This window comes from Acipenser ruthenus, chromosome 14, assembly GCF_902713425.1.
Source record: "Acipenser ruthenus chromosome 14, fAciRut3.2 maternal haplotype, whole genome shotgun sequence".
In the NCBI taxonomy this organism is placed as follows: Eukaryota; Metazoa; Chordata; class Actinopteri; order Acipenseriformes; family Acipenseridae; genus Acipenser; species Acipenser ruthenus.
Genome location: NC_081202.1, coordinates 25,705,542 through 25,723,336, shown reverse-complemented (window position 1 = coordinate 25,723,336; position 17,795 = coordinate 25,705,542). Strand labels below are relative to the sequence as shown.

The window sequence follows — 17,795 nt, the reverse complement described above, 5'->3', positions numbered from 1 at the left end:
AGCACAGCAGTATAGCAAATTTGTAGACAATGCTCCCATTTATTATTACTATAGCTTTAAGAACATTATAAATGTATTATGTAAAATCCTGCATAATAATGACACATTTTATTTAGGACAACAGAGTTCAAAACAAAATAAAGTAAAACTATTATTAATAAGTTACTGGATTTTGCTTGTGTATGCAAAGAACGAATAAAACAACCTGGATTACAGGAATCCTCAAAAGACAGAGACGTCTACAAATTTTCATTCACAACTAAAGATGCAGCACTTTAATTATATGGGGTATTTCTCTTGACAGCTAAACTAACGATCTCTGAAATACAATAAAGATAAGGTGTTCTATAATGAAGCTGTGTAAGCTGTTTTATAATGAAGTTCTCTCACATGACGCAATCATTAACATAGCCTTAATAACTTTACGTGTATGTCTCAAAATGATGGATATTTAAGTAATTTGCTTTATGCTGCGTACAGCCATTAGCAAATCATTTCCCACGTGTCTAAGCAAACTGAAATGCAATTCCCAATACATAAATATAAAACGTAAATATATTTTACAAAGTAAAATCCAAACATAAACTGGCATGCAAGTACTTGTACCAGATAACCTCATGTCAAAGCTTCTGTGTAATTGTAATACCTCCAAAGTTATTAGAGACATATTTTTTTTTAAGTAATATTATTCTTTATTCTACAAATTTTACTTAGGTCTTGGCCAATTGGAGCGCTTGATTTGTTCAAATTATTTTAAAAAAGGTTCATTAATATACTGTCGTTTTTTTGTTTTATCGGCTTTTGGTGGTAATATGCATAAATACATTTAAACAGTAATAGCCACAATAAAAAAAAAGTGATGAAGACGTAGAATTTAAACCACAGCCTATTGCTCTCCATGCAAGTGCTCTACCACTAACCCTATACTGAAGTCTTGAGTATGTTAGTGGCTCATAGCCAGTACAAGCACCAGTCGTTGATTAGAAGTCTTTGCTCATTCCAATCAAGGGCAGCAAACCGGGGGAGGCTGCTATACCTGCACACGGAAATTAGAAGTGTGTCTTCATGGACAGCATTGTAGGGGTTTTGAGTCACTATGGTTAAGCAGGGGTACACCAAATAAACTTGATTATATGTCTGAATGGTGTTTAATTTTAACTGGAGGGATACATGGCCATTATTAAATGATTACCACCAACAACAACAATTCACATTTCTATAGCACCTATCATCACAAGGATTCCAAAGTGCTTTTACAATGAAAACATTCAAATTAAAAACAATCTAATACAAAATTTAATAAAACAGAAATTTAAGAGGTGCAAATGTGTTTTAATTGTATAAAAAAGCTAGTTTTTCAAAATAGAACAATTAAAAGTGTCTGAAAATTAAAAAAAAAGGAAATAGTTTCATTGTAAAATTTGAAAAACTAAGACAAAAAAACAGTTTTAAAAATAGAACAATTAAAACAGTATATATATATATATATATATATATATATATATATATATATATATATATATATATATATATATATATATGTTTATATATTATATAAACATTAATACAAATTGGAGTAAAACAAAGACAGGCCAAAAAGAAAATGCAGTATTGATTGTAAAATAGGAAAACTAAGACAAAAAAAATATGAGAATATGATGAATATGATAAAATATGAGAATGATGGAGAATTTCTCATCATTCTTGTTGAGTAGGTCATGTAGGCATCTGATCGAATACTAATACATTATTCCATAACGTTCAACACTTTCATCATAAATTGTAAATGTTCTTTTACCAAAACCAATATGTTAGGATTATCCGATGACATTTTTTTAATAGCTCACCTATTATTATTATTGTTAAAAAATGGTTGTGCATGACCTTATTTTTTCTAATTATATCAGGACAACAAATTCAACTACTTAGACTTCAATATAATCATTATGCAATGTATAAGTGTTTATTTTACACAATATAGTGTGTCCATTGAATTTTGTAAGAATGTCCCTGATTAGTTTCTAAGCATCTTTTACATCCAGATTAATGCATTGGAATACGATTATCTTCTTCACTCACCTTGGCACTTTTGTCTGCAGAGACAGATGAAAATGTATTTCCATTAGGTGACACGTCACAAGACAGAACCGCCCCTTGATGGCAGAAGTAGTCCTGGATCATCTCACCAGTGACGATGTCCCAGACCTGAAACAGAGAGAGTTTGCAGGGACTGAAAGACATTCACTGATTACCACAGTGTTGATGAACACCCTAGCACAGGGGTGTCCAACATACAGCCCGCGGGCCAGATCCAGCCTACGGAATATTGCGCAATATCATTTTTTTATTCAATAGGATACTACAGACCTGTCAATTATCCCTTATTTGCCAGGACTCTCCTGTTTTTTGGACTACCAGGACAGATTTTCTCCTGTATTTTGATCAAAACTAGTTAAACCCCGTTATGTCTGCAAACCTTTAATTTCTGCAAAAGTAATGTACGGTCTGTGGTCACTACAATCCCTGTCTGTACCTGGCAGGGTTTAGGGGAGCCCTGTGGCAGGCCTGCATTCAGTGCACAAGGTAAGCTCACATATTTGACCATCTACGACGGCTTTACGTGTGATAAGCCCTCCCGGAAAAAAAAAAAAAATATGAGGAATATTTTGGTACATGTTATATTTGTATAAGAAATGCAGAGAATAGTTTTTATTAATATTTGTGAAATATACCTTCGCTTTTTCTTTATCAATTACAGTATGTGAACATAAACATAGACATCTGAAAATCATTATTCAGTTTTTACTCTTATAATATATGTCTAATTTGCTAAGGCTTTGACTAATATTTGTAAAACAATCCCTCAACTCCCAAAAAATCCAGTTACTGGATTGCCAAAGCATTATTAGAATTTAAATTTGCATATTTATTTTCAATGCAGGGCACATAACTTAAAGCTGTAAGCGAATGCCCCTGTTCAGGAAACTGCATGTATTCTATTTTGATCATACCATTTACATGTAGTGGTCTAAAGACAACTGATCAAGGGATCAACACTAGGTCCCCGGTTCAAATCCCACCTCAGCCACCGACTCATTGTGTGACCCTGAGCAAGTCACTTGACCTCCTTGTGCTCCGTCTTTCGGGCGAGACGTAGTTGTAAGTGACTCTGCAGCTGATGCATAGTTCACACACCCTAGTCTCTGTAAGTCACCTTGGATAAAGGCGTCTGCTAAATAAACAAATAATAATAATATTGGACTTAACACTAGCCAGGAGAGAAAATAATACTAATTTATATGGCAATGACTTTGTAGCTTATTTAGAAAAAGATTGTACTGATTGTGTCTGAACTGGTCTCTAGAGGGATTACAATAATGAGATTAATGTAGAACAGATTTGTTATGCATTCCACGCACATTAGGTTTTTGAGGTCAACGTCTAACAGTGCCCAGCATTTTAAACAGTACAGTAAGTAGCTTCAAATGTCCATTGTTTTTAAAGTGATTCTAGGTTTTGTTCCTCTGTATACGAATTTACCTATTATCTGAGCCTGATTCCAAAGTCTGCTGGTCCCACCTGGTCTATAATAGTATGAAGAAGGTGGAGTCAGCAAAAGTCAATCAGGTGATTTCTTTGGAATCAGGTAGTACTAGAGACGAGACAGGAATTATAATTCTACAGGCTCAGATTACACAAGGTGGATTCTGATTCAGAGAATGCTTCAAATTCAGTATTGGAGAAACAGAACTACTCAAGAGTAGAACCTTGGTGTATTTTGGGGGGCTGGAGCTGGGGGGGGGGGGAGGGGGCTGGCCCTCTTTATGTGTTTATTTCATATTCTCTTTTCCAGCGATTTTGTTCTCCCTGCATAGATCAAGGCACTGTCTATGCGGCCTGGGAGAGTCAGCTTAGTCTGACCTTTCTCAATTAGATGTCTCAGTAAGCCAGGGAGACCTTAGTTCGTCTTCTATCCTTCCTTAGTTTCCCTTTGGGAGATGTTCCTCGCTTCCCGGCCTTGGAGGTCGATCGGTTTGGCCTCACCTCAGCGAGGGCGGTTCTCAGAGTAGTCAGGGGGAAACCCTTATTCTGTTGCTAAAGTCACAAGCACTTAGGGGTAGATGTACTAAGATGGGCCAGTCGCAGCGCAAACATACCGCAATTTGCATTTTTGTTGTGACAATTCGCAAAGCATACATTTTGTCATATATACTTTATCATGAAAAGAGCCGCAATATACTAATTTAAATATTTGTTGCGTCTTCTTATCAAGATCTATAGCATACATTGCGAGACTCTTGCAACATTGTTCAAATTAATAGCGGGAGTTGAGTTGTGGTTTGCTGCAGCACAGGGTGCCTGAAGGATAACGTCTATACATGCAATGGTGCAAGAGTCAAAATAACATTGTTTTTGTTAAATGTAAACGTCATCTATAAAATGAATTCTGTTCTGATTTCATTTGACCTATTTTAATACTGTTATATATATATATATATTTATACTGTGTGTATATATATATATATATATATATATATATATATATATATATATATATATATATATATATATATATATGAAATGCAGTTTAATCCCATCAGATTCTATAGTGGGGCCCCAACCTTCACCCCCAAAAAACTCTTCACAATCATATAGTAGCCCATCGCTAAACCGGATATGTTTGTCCGCCAAAAGGAGGTGTCAGGTATAAAAACAATACAATAAAATCGCACACACATACATTTATAGTTCTCATTTATTTGTTTTGGGTAGGCTACACATTACATTATGTAAAAATATAAATCTGTACAGTAGGCCTATACAGTATATAGTACGGTAGTAAAATCAAATTAATACCTAGCACACTTTCTTTTTACTTTAGCCTACTGGCAACACAAAATAAATCATGCTGCTGCAGTGTACACTTTGGTGTACAATGCGAATAAAAGATTATTTTAAATTGAAACTAAATGATTTTAGGGTTTTTTTTTTTTATTTAATTTTAATTATTATTATTTTTTAACTTGGCCTACTTAGTACCCTAGACAATTAACACAATAGATCATGGTCCTATACAGATGCTCAGAATGAGCTGGAGGGGTTAGTGGCACATGTGTTCAGTCTATTGCTCCCAACACACTGGGAAAACCAGAAGTGTTATAGAAATTTGTTTTCAAGGCTTGTAAGTACACCCTGACTTTAGTGAAAATGAGGTACTTGGATGTTCGTCTCAAAAATACATTGAGCACAACTGGCAACACACAAGAAAAAGCAGACTGGGAAATACCAGCAACAATTGTGACTGTTTAAAACATGCTTTCAAAAGTTCTTAACAAAAATTGATGCAATTGTAAATGTCGCAATTGTTGGCAGCTTTAGTATATCTCATTATAATATCTGAGAAATGTATGCAGGAACGCCCATAATAAAATATTCATCTAAGATTGAACTGCAGAGAAACTGCTGCCGTAAAGCATTCCCTAAAAAGTCGTTAACAGCATTGCACATGTTTAGTACATTTCACCCTAGACTTCCGACTTGTTTGCAACTGCACTAATCTCTTGCACTAGTTCCTCGTCTCTCGTTTACTATACTCTTTATGCTCTACTCTGTCTCTGGTTTCACTGGCAGGGTCTGCCTCCTTGATTCTCCTTGGGCCTCCCTGTCTCCTCTCATATTCTTGTGTCTCAGTTCACAGCATGCTGATTTAGTTGTGTATGCATTTTTATAAATACCATATACCATTTTTAATATCACTGTTGGTCTTCTGTTTTTTATTCTTTTCTATGAAATTTTATGAACATGGTCCAACTCATTAATTCATACTATCATATCTACAGTATGTACAGTGCTTGCAACTATATTCCAGTTTACATTACAATATAAAAATGTATTAAACAGCAGCAGCGCCTGAACACTTGCCATGATTTATGAGGAAACCAACCATTTCCCTCAATTACATATATGTCCCTTTAGAGAGTGGGATCATTACAGAGCCTAAAGTTCCCTATAAAATGATATACTTTTTATGCAACTATTCAATTGTAAATGGGCTCTTCCTTCAACTTAAATGGGAAATTATTTGTTGTGGTGTTTAATCTTTAAATCTTAAAGTATTATAAAAGGGTAAAAGCCATTGTTCGTTTACGATAAAATCTAAAGATTTGACCATTGTCCTAGTGCACATCAAGTTGACTATACAAGCAAGTCACGGCATGTCCCACCAAGATTTTTTTTAATGCATTCTGCTATTAAAGTTAATCTTTGTAATGTGCAATAAAAAAAGCTGTCATCTTTTTCAGTATGCCACGAGAGGGTCACAAGTAAGTCCCAGCTTGAAAAGAAGTCACTGGAAAAATGGTACAGCTCATACCAGTATACTAGCATGGTGTACTGACATTATTACTCAAGAGTTTTAAGGCCATTGCACACTGGATCCGATCATGCATCCGATTTTAACGTGAGTCTAAGAAGAAAAAAACAATCATGTGCACTCCTTATTGCACCTTGCACAGTCCGTAATTGTGGTACGACGGTGACGCGTCAATTCTGGAATGAAAAGAAGTTCGATTTGATCCGATTTGACATGCGTTAAAAATGACATAGACCAAAGATAATCACTTGGGAAGACACGTGGTTTCTTGCAGTTCCTTGAATAAAATGGAAAAACTAATTGTGTGTGTCGCCAAACAAAAATTACTTTATGATAAATCCAACAAAGATTACAAAAAAAAGAAAACATATGGAAAGACATTGTCGTGGACTTGGGCGTGAATAATACGTATTAGAAAACATGAAATTATGAACTGATAGTATACATAAACATGTGTATTTTGTGCTGTATAGGTTATTACAAGCATATAATTCTTTATTTAAATTGTAGTCGAGGAAGTAAAGAAACAATGGCCTAACCTGCGAGACACTATTCAGAGAAAGAAGCGTGACAGGGCAAGAGCGGTCAGGGCTTAACAGTCAGAAAAGAAGGGCAGTACATGAAAGTGATGGAATTTCTGGCTTCATACACAGAGAGTAGAAGGTCATTATGGTAAAGTATTTTCGGTAGCTCACTGCTAACTTCCCAACTTCTAGATATATTTATTACAGGAGCGAGTGTTTGAAATAAAATACTGGTCATATGGTTTCTGATGCTATGACAACTGTATGCAGTTGTGTAATATAATGGTTTTTTTTATGTATTGCACAACAACATTATTTTAGATCTAGTAGAAATGTAATAATTAACAAACATTTTAACTTTCATCTTAGTGCACGAAAGAATAAAGTTTATGTAGCGTTTGCTGATCATTAAGTTTATACTACATTTAAAATGTTTTTGTGTTCAAAGTTATGTAAGAATTAACAACATAATTGTATTTATTTTTTATTAAAATACTGAAGCTATGTATATTTACTACAAAACCTACCCTGCAAATCAGAGTTTTGAAGTACGATATTAACGCACCTAGTGTGCAATGGATTGACGCACGACTTTTTCGGATGACGGAATGGACCCAGTGTGCAATGGCCTTTATGTTAAAAACAGATCTGCTGTGAAAACTAAACCTTGAATCTATAGGAAGTGGCATGTATTTAGCACAGTAAATACATTATTTTACTGCATTTTAACTTTTAACAAGGAACCTTTGTTATAGGCACAAACATTTAGGTGAAATATTCTGAATGTTGCCTGTTACCACCTAGCAAAGTCAATAGGAGCTATAGCTATGCTCTAGAAACCAATAATTTATAGTACTGAAACTCAGCTGTTGATTAGAAATATATTTTTATTTGATTTGATGGCACAGCAGTGTAACGACTCCAAAAAACGAGCGATTTAAAAAAATGTATTAAATACACTTACTTGAGCTGACAAGAATGGCATTATTATGGCTATTTAACCCAACCAAATAATGATACATTAATAATTAATAAATAAATGTATAGGTTAGACAATCTTTCTATTTCACTTCATATCTGTAAGAGAATTGATTAGGTGTGCAAAAATTAACTAACTGAAAAACTCTGCAGTTTCACTCATATATTAAACACATGTTATGATTATACAACAAACATAATTCTTTTAAAACAACGTCACTGACTGAGCGCCATTAGGACATACTATAATTACTATGGTATGTTGTTTTAACACATTACTCTGAATGCTCACAACCTTTATCTGTTGTTTAAAAAACAATATCAGGGGGAAATCTTAATATGGGGAGGAGGGGGTGGGAGGGCAGGGACAGCTGATGCGGACATGAGAATGTTCCTGTCAGCTTTAAAAAAATTATAGCTAGAAGAAAACCTTTGGGTCCCAACAAAAGCCTTTGGTGCACATTGTGCGCAGCTATTCTGGAGCCTTGGTGCCCACTCCATCTGTCTCTGCCTAGTGGATGGATAGTGGGCTTTGGTCCACAGAGTTGCAAATCACTCGCCTTTTAGGAAAACAAGTGTTAATCTATTCAATCTCAAAATGTTAATCTATTCAATCTGACATTTTCAATCAGAATTTTAACATTTCAATCATTCTGTAAGAACCTTCTTGATTAATTTTGACAAGTAGTGGACTGACCTACAGAATGCATGATTGTAGGGAAGTAATTAATATTCTGTGGGAGAGAGATTGTTGTGTGATGAATAATTATAAGCATTTCTAATTAAAGTTTGGATTAACAGCGTGCTGTGTGTCAAAGTGTGCTGTATTGTCACATTTTATAAATTGAAAAATCAAACATCTTATAAACAAGATGTGTCAACAACAATAACATTTAAATGTGAACCAGTTTGACACAATGTAATTAGAAATAACATAATTTACTCATATCTGCTTGATGTAGTCATGCAGTTTAATAAACATACTGTATATTTTAACTTGGTTCTGGAGTTTGCAATGACATTGTTGTGCAAGCTGCTTAACAAGAGAAAACAATTATTATAAATATTCTTATTCGGAACAAAATTATATTTATGAAATGTTTGATATTTATAATTATATTTCATTCCTAAAAAGAACATAAACACATTTAACACTGCCTTATTAAACTGTTAAAACTATGCGGTTCTAAATACTAATCAACACTAACATCAAAAGGTTACACATTCTTGCGGTCACAATTTTTGTTCTTAAATAAATCAACACTCATTAGCCTGTTGGATTTAGGGAACAGAAAAGGAAATGAACTAGCATTGAAGACTGATTTGTACTCACTTCCTTATCTTATGTATTTAAAGACTTGTGAACAGATTTCACTATCCAGACTATTTTATAGTTACCACAGCATTTTATTACCTTAACAGTTCCATCAAAGGACCAGGACAAGAGCCTTGAACTGTCCAGCAGCCTGAATCTCTTTACCCGCTCACTGTGTCCTTTCAGAACCTTGCATTCCAAAGACTTCCAGTCCCATACCTGCAGTCAAAGGGAGGAGAAACACACTGCAGTACATTATTGTAATTTTAGATTTTAGTGGAGTTAAATTGAATATTTAATGTGAAAAAAACATGATCGAACACTGATTAATGTTGTATTTGCTACAAATAAGATCAAATATGTTCAAAAAACATACTGGACCTTATAATTTTTTGTTTTACTAACGGTTACTTTGCAGCTGTACACAGATGTACTTGTGTTCACAATTCAATGATCATTTTTTGAATATGTTAAAAGGATGATATATTACTAACCCTAACAGTTGTATCTTCAGAGCAGGTTATAAGTGTCTGTCCATCAGGTGTGAACTGGCAATGCAAGACAGTTTTTGTGTGTCCTGTTAAAGTGCATAGGGCATTACCACTGGGCATTTCCAAAACCTGAAGAAAAAAAAAAAGCAATGACAAAAACCCTGTAGAATTTAACAGTAGCATATATATATATATATATATATATATATATATATATATATATATATATATATATATATATATATATATATATATATTCTACCCAACTTGCAATCCCCTATTCAAATCTTGTCTCCCTGTTGTAACCCACATACCGATCAGGAGAACGGACTATCAATGGGAGACCTCCTAGCCAGTCGCCTCTTTTCATCCTTTTGACAAATAGGCAGCTATATTCCCAGATTGTGACACTGGCAGTAACTTGTGATAAACACTTTCACAACTGAATAGGTGGTTCTTTAGATTGTATATACTGTATGTAAAACACTAAAGTGTTTGGCTGCTTCAACTATATCCCTGTCACTGGGGGTATGCATCAAATACAATAGACGCCTGTACATGAAAGAACTGGTGCACACTAAGTGCAAATTACATTGCATAATTACTTTTTCCCACCTGTCAAAATCTGTTGCAAAGCTTTGTTATATATTGTAGCTGCATTTGAATGGATTGTGAATATAAATACTTGGCATTGAATTGCATGACACAACATTAAAAATGGTGGGGTCACTGCAGATGACGTACTCATGGATCAAAACACAAATACATTACACGTGAGGACTACAGCACTGAGTACTGTGCATGTAACGTTAATGAACACATTTACTAGGTTGTATGCATGACTCTAATCCTATTTCAATGGCACAGGGATCACGCCACCAAAAAATAATATTATCAAAGCTACAACTGAACAAAATTAAACCGAACATACAAAAAAAAAAAAAAACGACACCTTATTCAGATATTAACTAAATCATCAACTTTAATTATAACACAAAACAATTATAAAAATAAACAATATATAGTGGACTTGATGAATTTAAAAGTAAAACACAAAACAACAAATGACTAGTGAAGGCCAGATGGACTTGTTGATATGGAGAAATGGTGGGATTTGTGTTCAAAGAAATAAGATTACTCAAAACATGCAATAACTTGAATTGCAGGTTATGAAAACTGTTTTGCTATGAATGTGTTTTAACAGCAGAACAGGCAACAGTGTGCATTTATTATCAGTAACTCTATTTATGCTTTTTATTTTACAATGCTACTTAAATCCTAAAGAAAACAACAAAACACAAGATTGCCAATGGCTAGATTCAACAACTATTATGAATGTACAATTTTACCACAGTGGGTAATAGGTCTCTATCACTATGGTGGGCATGTGTTACTTTTTAAAACCCATCATGATGTTACATTTTTTCCCTCTTGTTTTTCTTACTTTAAATAATTTAATACAACACAAACATTTATTCACAAATAGTCGTCCCAGTGTAAGTGTCAGACCTGGCAAAGATTCCAGTAGGATGTGCAGCGGGTGTTCTTATCGGTATATGTTTTCGTGGCAGTTAGTTCAGTTAAAGATTCTGTTACTGTTGCAACAAAACATATACAGTGAAACCAGGACAACTGATAACTTAAGGGACTGAACACTTAGGGCTGCTTTAAGGCTGTTGACTACCAATATAAGTAAATCTGAGATCACATTTTCTTTGGTACAAGTTTTACGTTACTTAAACTACAGAATATTCTTAAGATAAAGTAGTTTTTTTCCTTAAAGAGTTTCACGTCAATATAAGTTATAGCAATTATAAAAAAGGAAGACCTTGTTTTGCTGTGTCCTATCTTCCTGGATCACTTGAAATAACTTTCAGTATTTTTTGAAAATTATAAACTGCTTTGGGCAACTCCAATGTACCGTTAACTTTGTGATTATTGGCTGCAGTCCCAGAATTAATATCTTCAGTCTTTTCGGTCAGGCTGTAGCACGGTGCACCCCGATAACAGTTCCCCTGAATTTACTTTAACAGACAGTAGCTGCTCAGCTTGCTAGGATATGGACTGCCTGGCATCATGTGCAGCAGTTACCTGGGATAAATTAACTCAATGGCCTATAGGGTTTAGGGTTAAGGTTTTGTATTTTTATACATCAGTAAAACAAAAGTAATTTTAAAATGTTTGTAAAATGGCTACTGCAATGTTAATTTAATCTTCAGACAGCACCTGTAGAACTCCTCTGTTTTTCCCCTGGGACACTATCACCCTTCCTTAAATGCGCTTTATTTGCTCTTATCTGCCCCCTATTTTACTGCATTTAATCCTGTACTTCAGAGTACTGTAATCTGCCAAGTGTTTAATCTGTAGTATTTTGTATTTAATCATATCCTGATGTAACTATCACTGACACTGTTATCTGCTGTATTATTGAATTGTATTTTGTCACACTTGTACTTGCTTGAACCAAAGTCATTGTATTTATCTTGCTCTTAATTGTATTATTACTTGTACTGTAATACTTGAAATGTATTTGCTTACGATTGTAAGTCGCCCTGGATAAGTGCGTCTGCTAAGAAATAAATAATAATAATAATAATAATAATAATAATAATAATAATAATAATAATAATAATAATTGGATACAGTAAATTAAATACCAAGACTGCTCTGTGTGTTTGGTTGTCACCTTGGGCCTTATATACTATTACTTGTCATTGTAGAAAAAAACTAACTCGAGTATCGTTCTCTCCCACTGACAAGCTGGCAATATCTGAATGACTGGTTACGTTGATTGAAAAATAATTAAATGTACAACACTATGAAAAGTAAACTACAATACTGGATGTTTAATGCATTCATTTTAATTGTTATACATCATATTAACTTATTTCAGTGTAGAAGGTGATAAATAAAAGTACATACTGCTTTCAGTTTAAACAGAACTGCAACTGCTTTTCGCATAATGCGAAAAGCTATAAATGTTATTATTATTATTTTTGTGCTTATCTATAAATGTTATTATTATTTTTTTATTTGGCAGACTCCTTTATCCAAGGCAACTTACAGGTGTACATATGCACACACTTTAAAACTAGTGCTGTATTAGTGTAAGTGCATAAACTAAAGTACACAGTAGTATTCAGCGATGGCCAATTGTTTTATATCACCCTATAGAATTAACAGATTTCCGAATGAAACTGGCTGAATAATGTTACATTAATATATTGAATTACATAACGGTTTGTAGTTTTCCATAAACTCAATGACAAACTAACAAATTTAGAAATGTGAAAATCTAACCTGACATTTTAAAATCTAACATGAAATACTGTACTACTATTATGGCTTTCGGTAGACTTCCGCAATATCATTTTTGTAGTTCATTTGATTACATGATGTTAAATAAAAGATCTAACATTATGTTCATATAGTTTTCTAGGTGATCTAAAACTTCTGGCCACAGCTGTAGTATATGTCGAGTAAGCGTTAGTGTTGTGAGATGCAGGAGCTGTCCTCACACCTTCACTGTGCCATTCTCTAGTCCTAGTGCTGTTAAGAGGCTCTGCTGGAGTGTCAGAAGCTGCAGTGTCCACCAGCCAATGCTCCTTAGTACCTGCTTGGGGGACATCACACCTGCCTACAATAAAATATATAGAGACAATGGAAACATTTAAAGGCTTCTGTAGATGTGTTCTCTTTTTTTTTTTTTTTGAATGCTAACAAATTGCCTGGGGAATGGCAATGGAATATAATGGCACAGGGGCATCCATTTCCAGCTTCAAACAAAACTAGGTGACACACAAGGTACTAAACAAAAGCATAATGAAAACTCAGTAACTGGTACATGCCTGTCTCTAACCCGTCATGCTGTGTCTGCTGTAGTCAGAGGCATTAAAATACAGGGCCTAAGGAAATGGTTGAACATTTTAATTTAAATGGTGGTTAATAAATGAAGACAAAATCATTATCATATGCTCCTTGCTATTACTTGGAGGGAAATGCAATTCCAAAGGCACTGGAAGTTCATCTGAATAGGGCAGTGTCATTATTAATCAAAAAAGAAATATTATACTATTAAAAGTAAAACTTCTAAAGAATGTTTACCATAATTTTTTTAAAAAACATAACGCATATTTATGCATGATTGTGTTTGCTTACATCTACTACCCCATGAAAACCATCAGTGCACATCATAGAATATTATTAGTTGAGTACACCAAGCACCTTATATATAACACATAATCTGTGTACAACATGCAGAAATAGACCCAACAAAAGGATGAATGTGATACACAAAAAATTACGGTATGTGTTTTTTTTTTTTACCTCCCACACACACAGTAGATAAATATCCTGCAGCTGTACACCCGAACACATTCAATCATATGTACTTGCACACATCCATACAAATCAAATACAATTTGTGAATTTATAGCTACTTCTTTAAAAGCAGCACATACTTCTGTTTTGTACCATCCTTTTTTTCACTGTCATTCAATAAAAACAAAGCAACACGTTCAAAAGGCAGCTTGTATGCATGGCAGTGTATTATAACAGTGATGGTTTAAATGACAATTTGTTTAACCATGGGACAATTCCATAACAAGTAAGCCAGTTACTGGATGCAAGAGAAGAAAAGGTATAACGAGAAAGAGAACAAGACAAATGACAAACTGGATATGACAATCTGGGGATCTAAAATTACATTGGACAAGTATGTCTTTTATATAAAGGCTTTCATCTGATGAAAATACACAAGCTTTTGCATGACAGGTGTTTATAAATATTCATAGCCTAAGCTATCACTATGTTTATAAGGCCTAAATCAAAACCTTACTATTAAACAAAACTATGACAAATGTGGCTTACGTGTCTAATTAAAATTCTGTCTGCATTTATAAGATTTGAATTCCTTCTTTTTTCCCTTAACAAATCTTAAGCATGGACCATTTTAAAATAACATTATGATTATTCACCTTTATTACTGGGAATAATGAAATGGCATATATACACTTTCAGTGGCCATACTATTAATCCCACTCACCACATTTACACTGAAACTTCAACCAATTTGCATATGTAAACTATGCTGGGTTCTTTAATTTCCCTGGAAGGCCAAATAACATCTTGTGTCTTTGTGAACATTGTTGCTAATCAAGTAGACCCCACAATGCTGAAAGTCAACTCTTACAGACGGGGACCTTTCAAGATGACAATTCAACTATCTATCATGCTAGTATTTGTCTGTGATTGGTTTGGCGCAAGAGACACACTTAAGCCATCTTCCTTAGCCAGCACAATTGAGCATGTAGGATAAACTTGAACACTGCACTCATGGCCACAATCCACTGCCTACCTTGTTGACCAAGTCGTAGGCCTTCAGGCAGAATCCTCCTAATAAAGTGGCCAGTGAACTGTGCCTCTCATAGTCCTGATTGTACTGGTTTACACAGACTTTTGACAAAAGGGAAGTAACTTACTCAACAACTACAGTTCTGAAACATGATTAATAAATATACCAAGTTATAAGACAAGGCCCATTCACCTTATTTTTTTTTTCTCTTTAATAGGTTTTAAATAATTAAATGAAGCTTGATGAATGTGGCCTAATATGACAAATTGTTAAAGACATAATCATTTAAATTTGCAGCATATAGCAGAATTATAATCCTTATAAATATACAGAAAATGGACATTATGAGAACTAAAAGAAACATGGCTGGCAGTCATAAAGAAGTGTTTCCAAAGAAACAGCATTTAATAGCTTATAAAGGTGTCAGTATGATTAATAGAGAACATTATGACCACAGAATGTGGAATATAAATCTTGGAGGATAATTTTACATGCAAAATAATCTGCCCACTAATAACTATACATTCTTGTCTTGAAAAACGTAATCATAAAATTCAGACATTTTTGCTCTTGATTCATAACCTAGATACACAGTGTGGACTTCATCTATTCAGGACAACTTTCAACATTACCTAATTATATTACCTCAAACAATCCCCAAGAGTGACACAGAAGTGCAGAGCTTTCTAAACTGAGCATACTGTATCTTCAGGGATAAATAAAAAACATGATGAATTGGGATTCACTGAATTGCAAGCAAACTTGCAGATCGAAACCACACAACATTAGGCTATTACCATAACCCCAGTGCCTAGAAATACAAATACAACCATTGCCTAATGGGTGATTACCTCCTAAAGACCAAGAAGCTTGAATATTCTATACCAAAGCCGCTCCGCCGAGTCTGTGATGCAGTCATACCCACCCCAGGGGGTATAAAGGAACCGCACGCCCAGATCTCTGCGTCATTTTTCCTTCAAGCCTGCTGCAATCATGGACACAGCGACGTTGAAGGTTAATGGTTACATTTTTATTTCAGGGAACCAGGGTTATGATAATAACCTAACATGAAATGTAACCATTACCTAATGGGGGAGTATACCCAAGGTGTCGCAAGGGCTGTAGAACCTACTGAAGGTATGGGAAGTAGCCCACACCGCTGCATTGCATGTGTCTTTGACAGGTGCACCCTAAAAAAAAATCCCATGAAGTTGCCATGCCCCTGATGGAATGGGCAGTGAGCTTTTCCGGAGGGGGCAAGTTGGCCAGCTCATAGGTAGTCCTGACTATGTTTGCTATCCATTTAGACAGCCTCTGCTTAGACACCCCATAGAAGACAAAAGAATTGTTTGGATTGCCTGCAACTTTTCATCCTGTCAACATAATATGCTAGCGCCCACACTGGACAGAGTGTATGGAGCAGCCACTCTCTGTCAGCCTGGAAAGGAAGTGGATGGATCTGGTAAGGATCCACTGGTTCACAGTCACCGCAGGTAGCACTGTACAGGGATGCCCACCTGTACAAGCTACTGGCAAAACCACACAGTCAGTACCACACATGAGACTGAGGGAAGCCAGCTTGTTAGAGGTACTAACAGCTCTCTTAATGGTGATGCAAAGCAGCTGAGCCCAGCAGCTGTGCGCGTATTTCTGTAAAAAACAAAACCATGACTACGTTAGCAGGCATGACTACGTCACAGGATCGGCCGAGCGGATTTGGTATTGAACATTCAAGTTTCGGGAGTTTTACCCATTAGGTAATAGTTACATTTCATACTTGAAAGGGAACACTATATCTATAAAATGATCACCTTGAGGATTAAGGAAAAACAGAAAAAATTGCTAGTTATCATTCTTAGGCATTTGGATATTAAAAAAAAGAAAGCCCTAGGTGAGGTTCATGTGGACTAAGTGCATGGAAGCCATTTACCTTTACAGTTCCATCCTCTCGTGCCAAGACAGCAGCCTGAGGGTCTTTACTGAGACAGCAGCAGCGAATGCGAGACTCCTGTTCCTCAGACTGATATATCACTTCCCCTGTCTTTCCATTTCTCAGCTGACATGCAAGAAATTAAAAGAAACCTGGTTATTTCAGCCATGTAAAAGTACCTTCTAACCCCGTCACCATGAACTAAAAAAAAATATTTATATTTATATTAATGTATGAAATATATTTCTTTATTGCAATTAATGTTTTTTTTTTCCTTTTTTTATATAACCATTATTTTAATGGAGGAGGTTGTACCTGTAAACGTTTCCTGTTGTCAGGTGCTATCACACTAATTTCATTGTGGTGGAAGAGTACATCAGAGTCACGCTTCAAGGACACAGCAGATGATGGGTGCACTTTCTTGGTCTCCCAAAGCTGGCAGAAAATAATACAGCATTGAAGGCTTTAAAATAGATCTGTCTGCTAGATTACCTATAATGACTGCAAACTGCAGAAGGACAATATCTAGCAAAATACTCTATTATTATGACCAAGAAAGAGTAAAATGGTCTTAGTAGCAAGTTGGCTCCAATAAGTGATCCTCAAGACTATTTCAACCCTTTCCTAGCTCATATAATGATACCACCACATACACTTTTAAATCAGTACACTGATGAAAGCACTAAAACACCTGACTACTTTACTTAGAGTTCCTTATAAGTTCTAGCTCCAAATTCAAAAGGGACTGAATGAATGTGGTTACACTAGCGAGCCGGTCACAATTGCGTAATTTCAAAAATATCTTTCCCATTAAAAAGTTTTAACTTGTAA

The 17,795-nt window shown here is 35.0% G+C and overlaps 1 protein-coding gene across 3 annotated transcripts in view; it reads right to left on the bottom strand.

Annotated features, from left to right (window-relative positions):
• The window catches only part of LOC117419459 (apoptotic protease-activating factor 1-like), a 73,859-nt gene that overhangs the window by 25,536 nt on the left and 30,528 nt on the right, over positions 1 to 17,795 (bottom strand). For 2 of the 3 annotated variants that reach the window (XM_058986224.1, XM_034032212.3), the window contains exons 21-26: positions 17,280 to 17,399; positions 16,965 to 17,090; positions 13,202 to 13,318; positions 9,685 to 9,810; positions 9,290 to 9,409; positions 2,080 to 2,205 (exon numbers count right to left, since the gene is read on the bottom strand). In XM_058986224.1, the coding sequence (XP_058842207.1) occupies positions 2,080 to 2,205; positions 9,290 to 9,409; positions 9,685 to 9,810; positions 13,202 to 13,318; positions 16,965 to 17,090; positions 17,280 to 17,399 (735 nt within the window). The remainder of the gene's footprint in view (positions 1 to 2,079; positions 2,206 to 9,289; positions 9,410 to 9,684; positions 9,811 to 13,201; positions 13,319 to 16,964; positions 17,091 to 17,279; positions 17,400 to 17,795) is intronic. The other variant, XM_034032215.3, reaches the window with a different exon arrangement.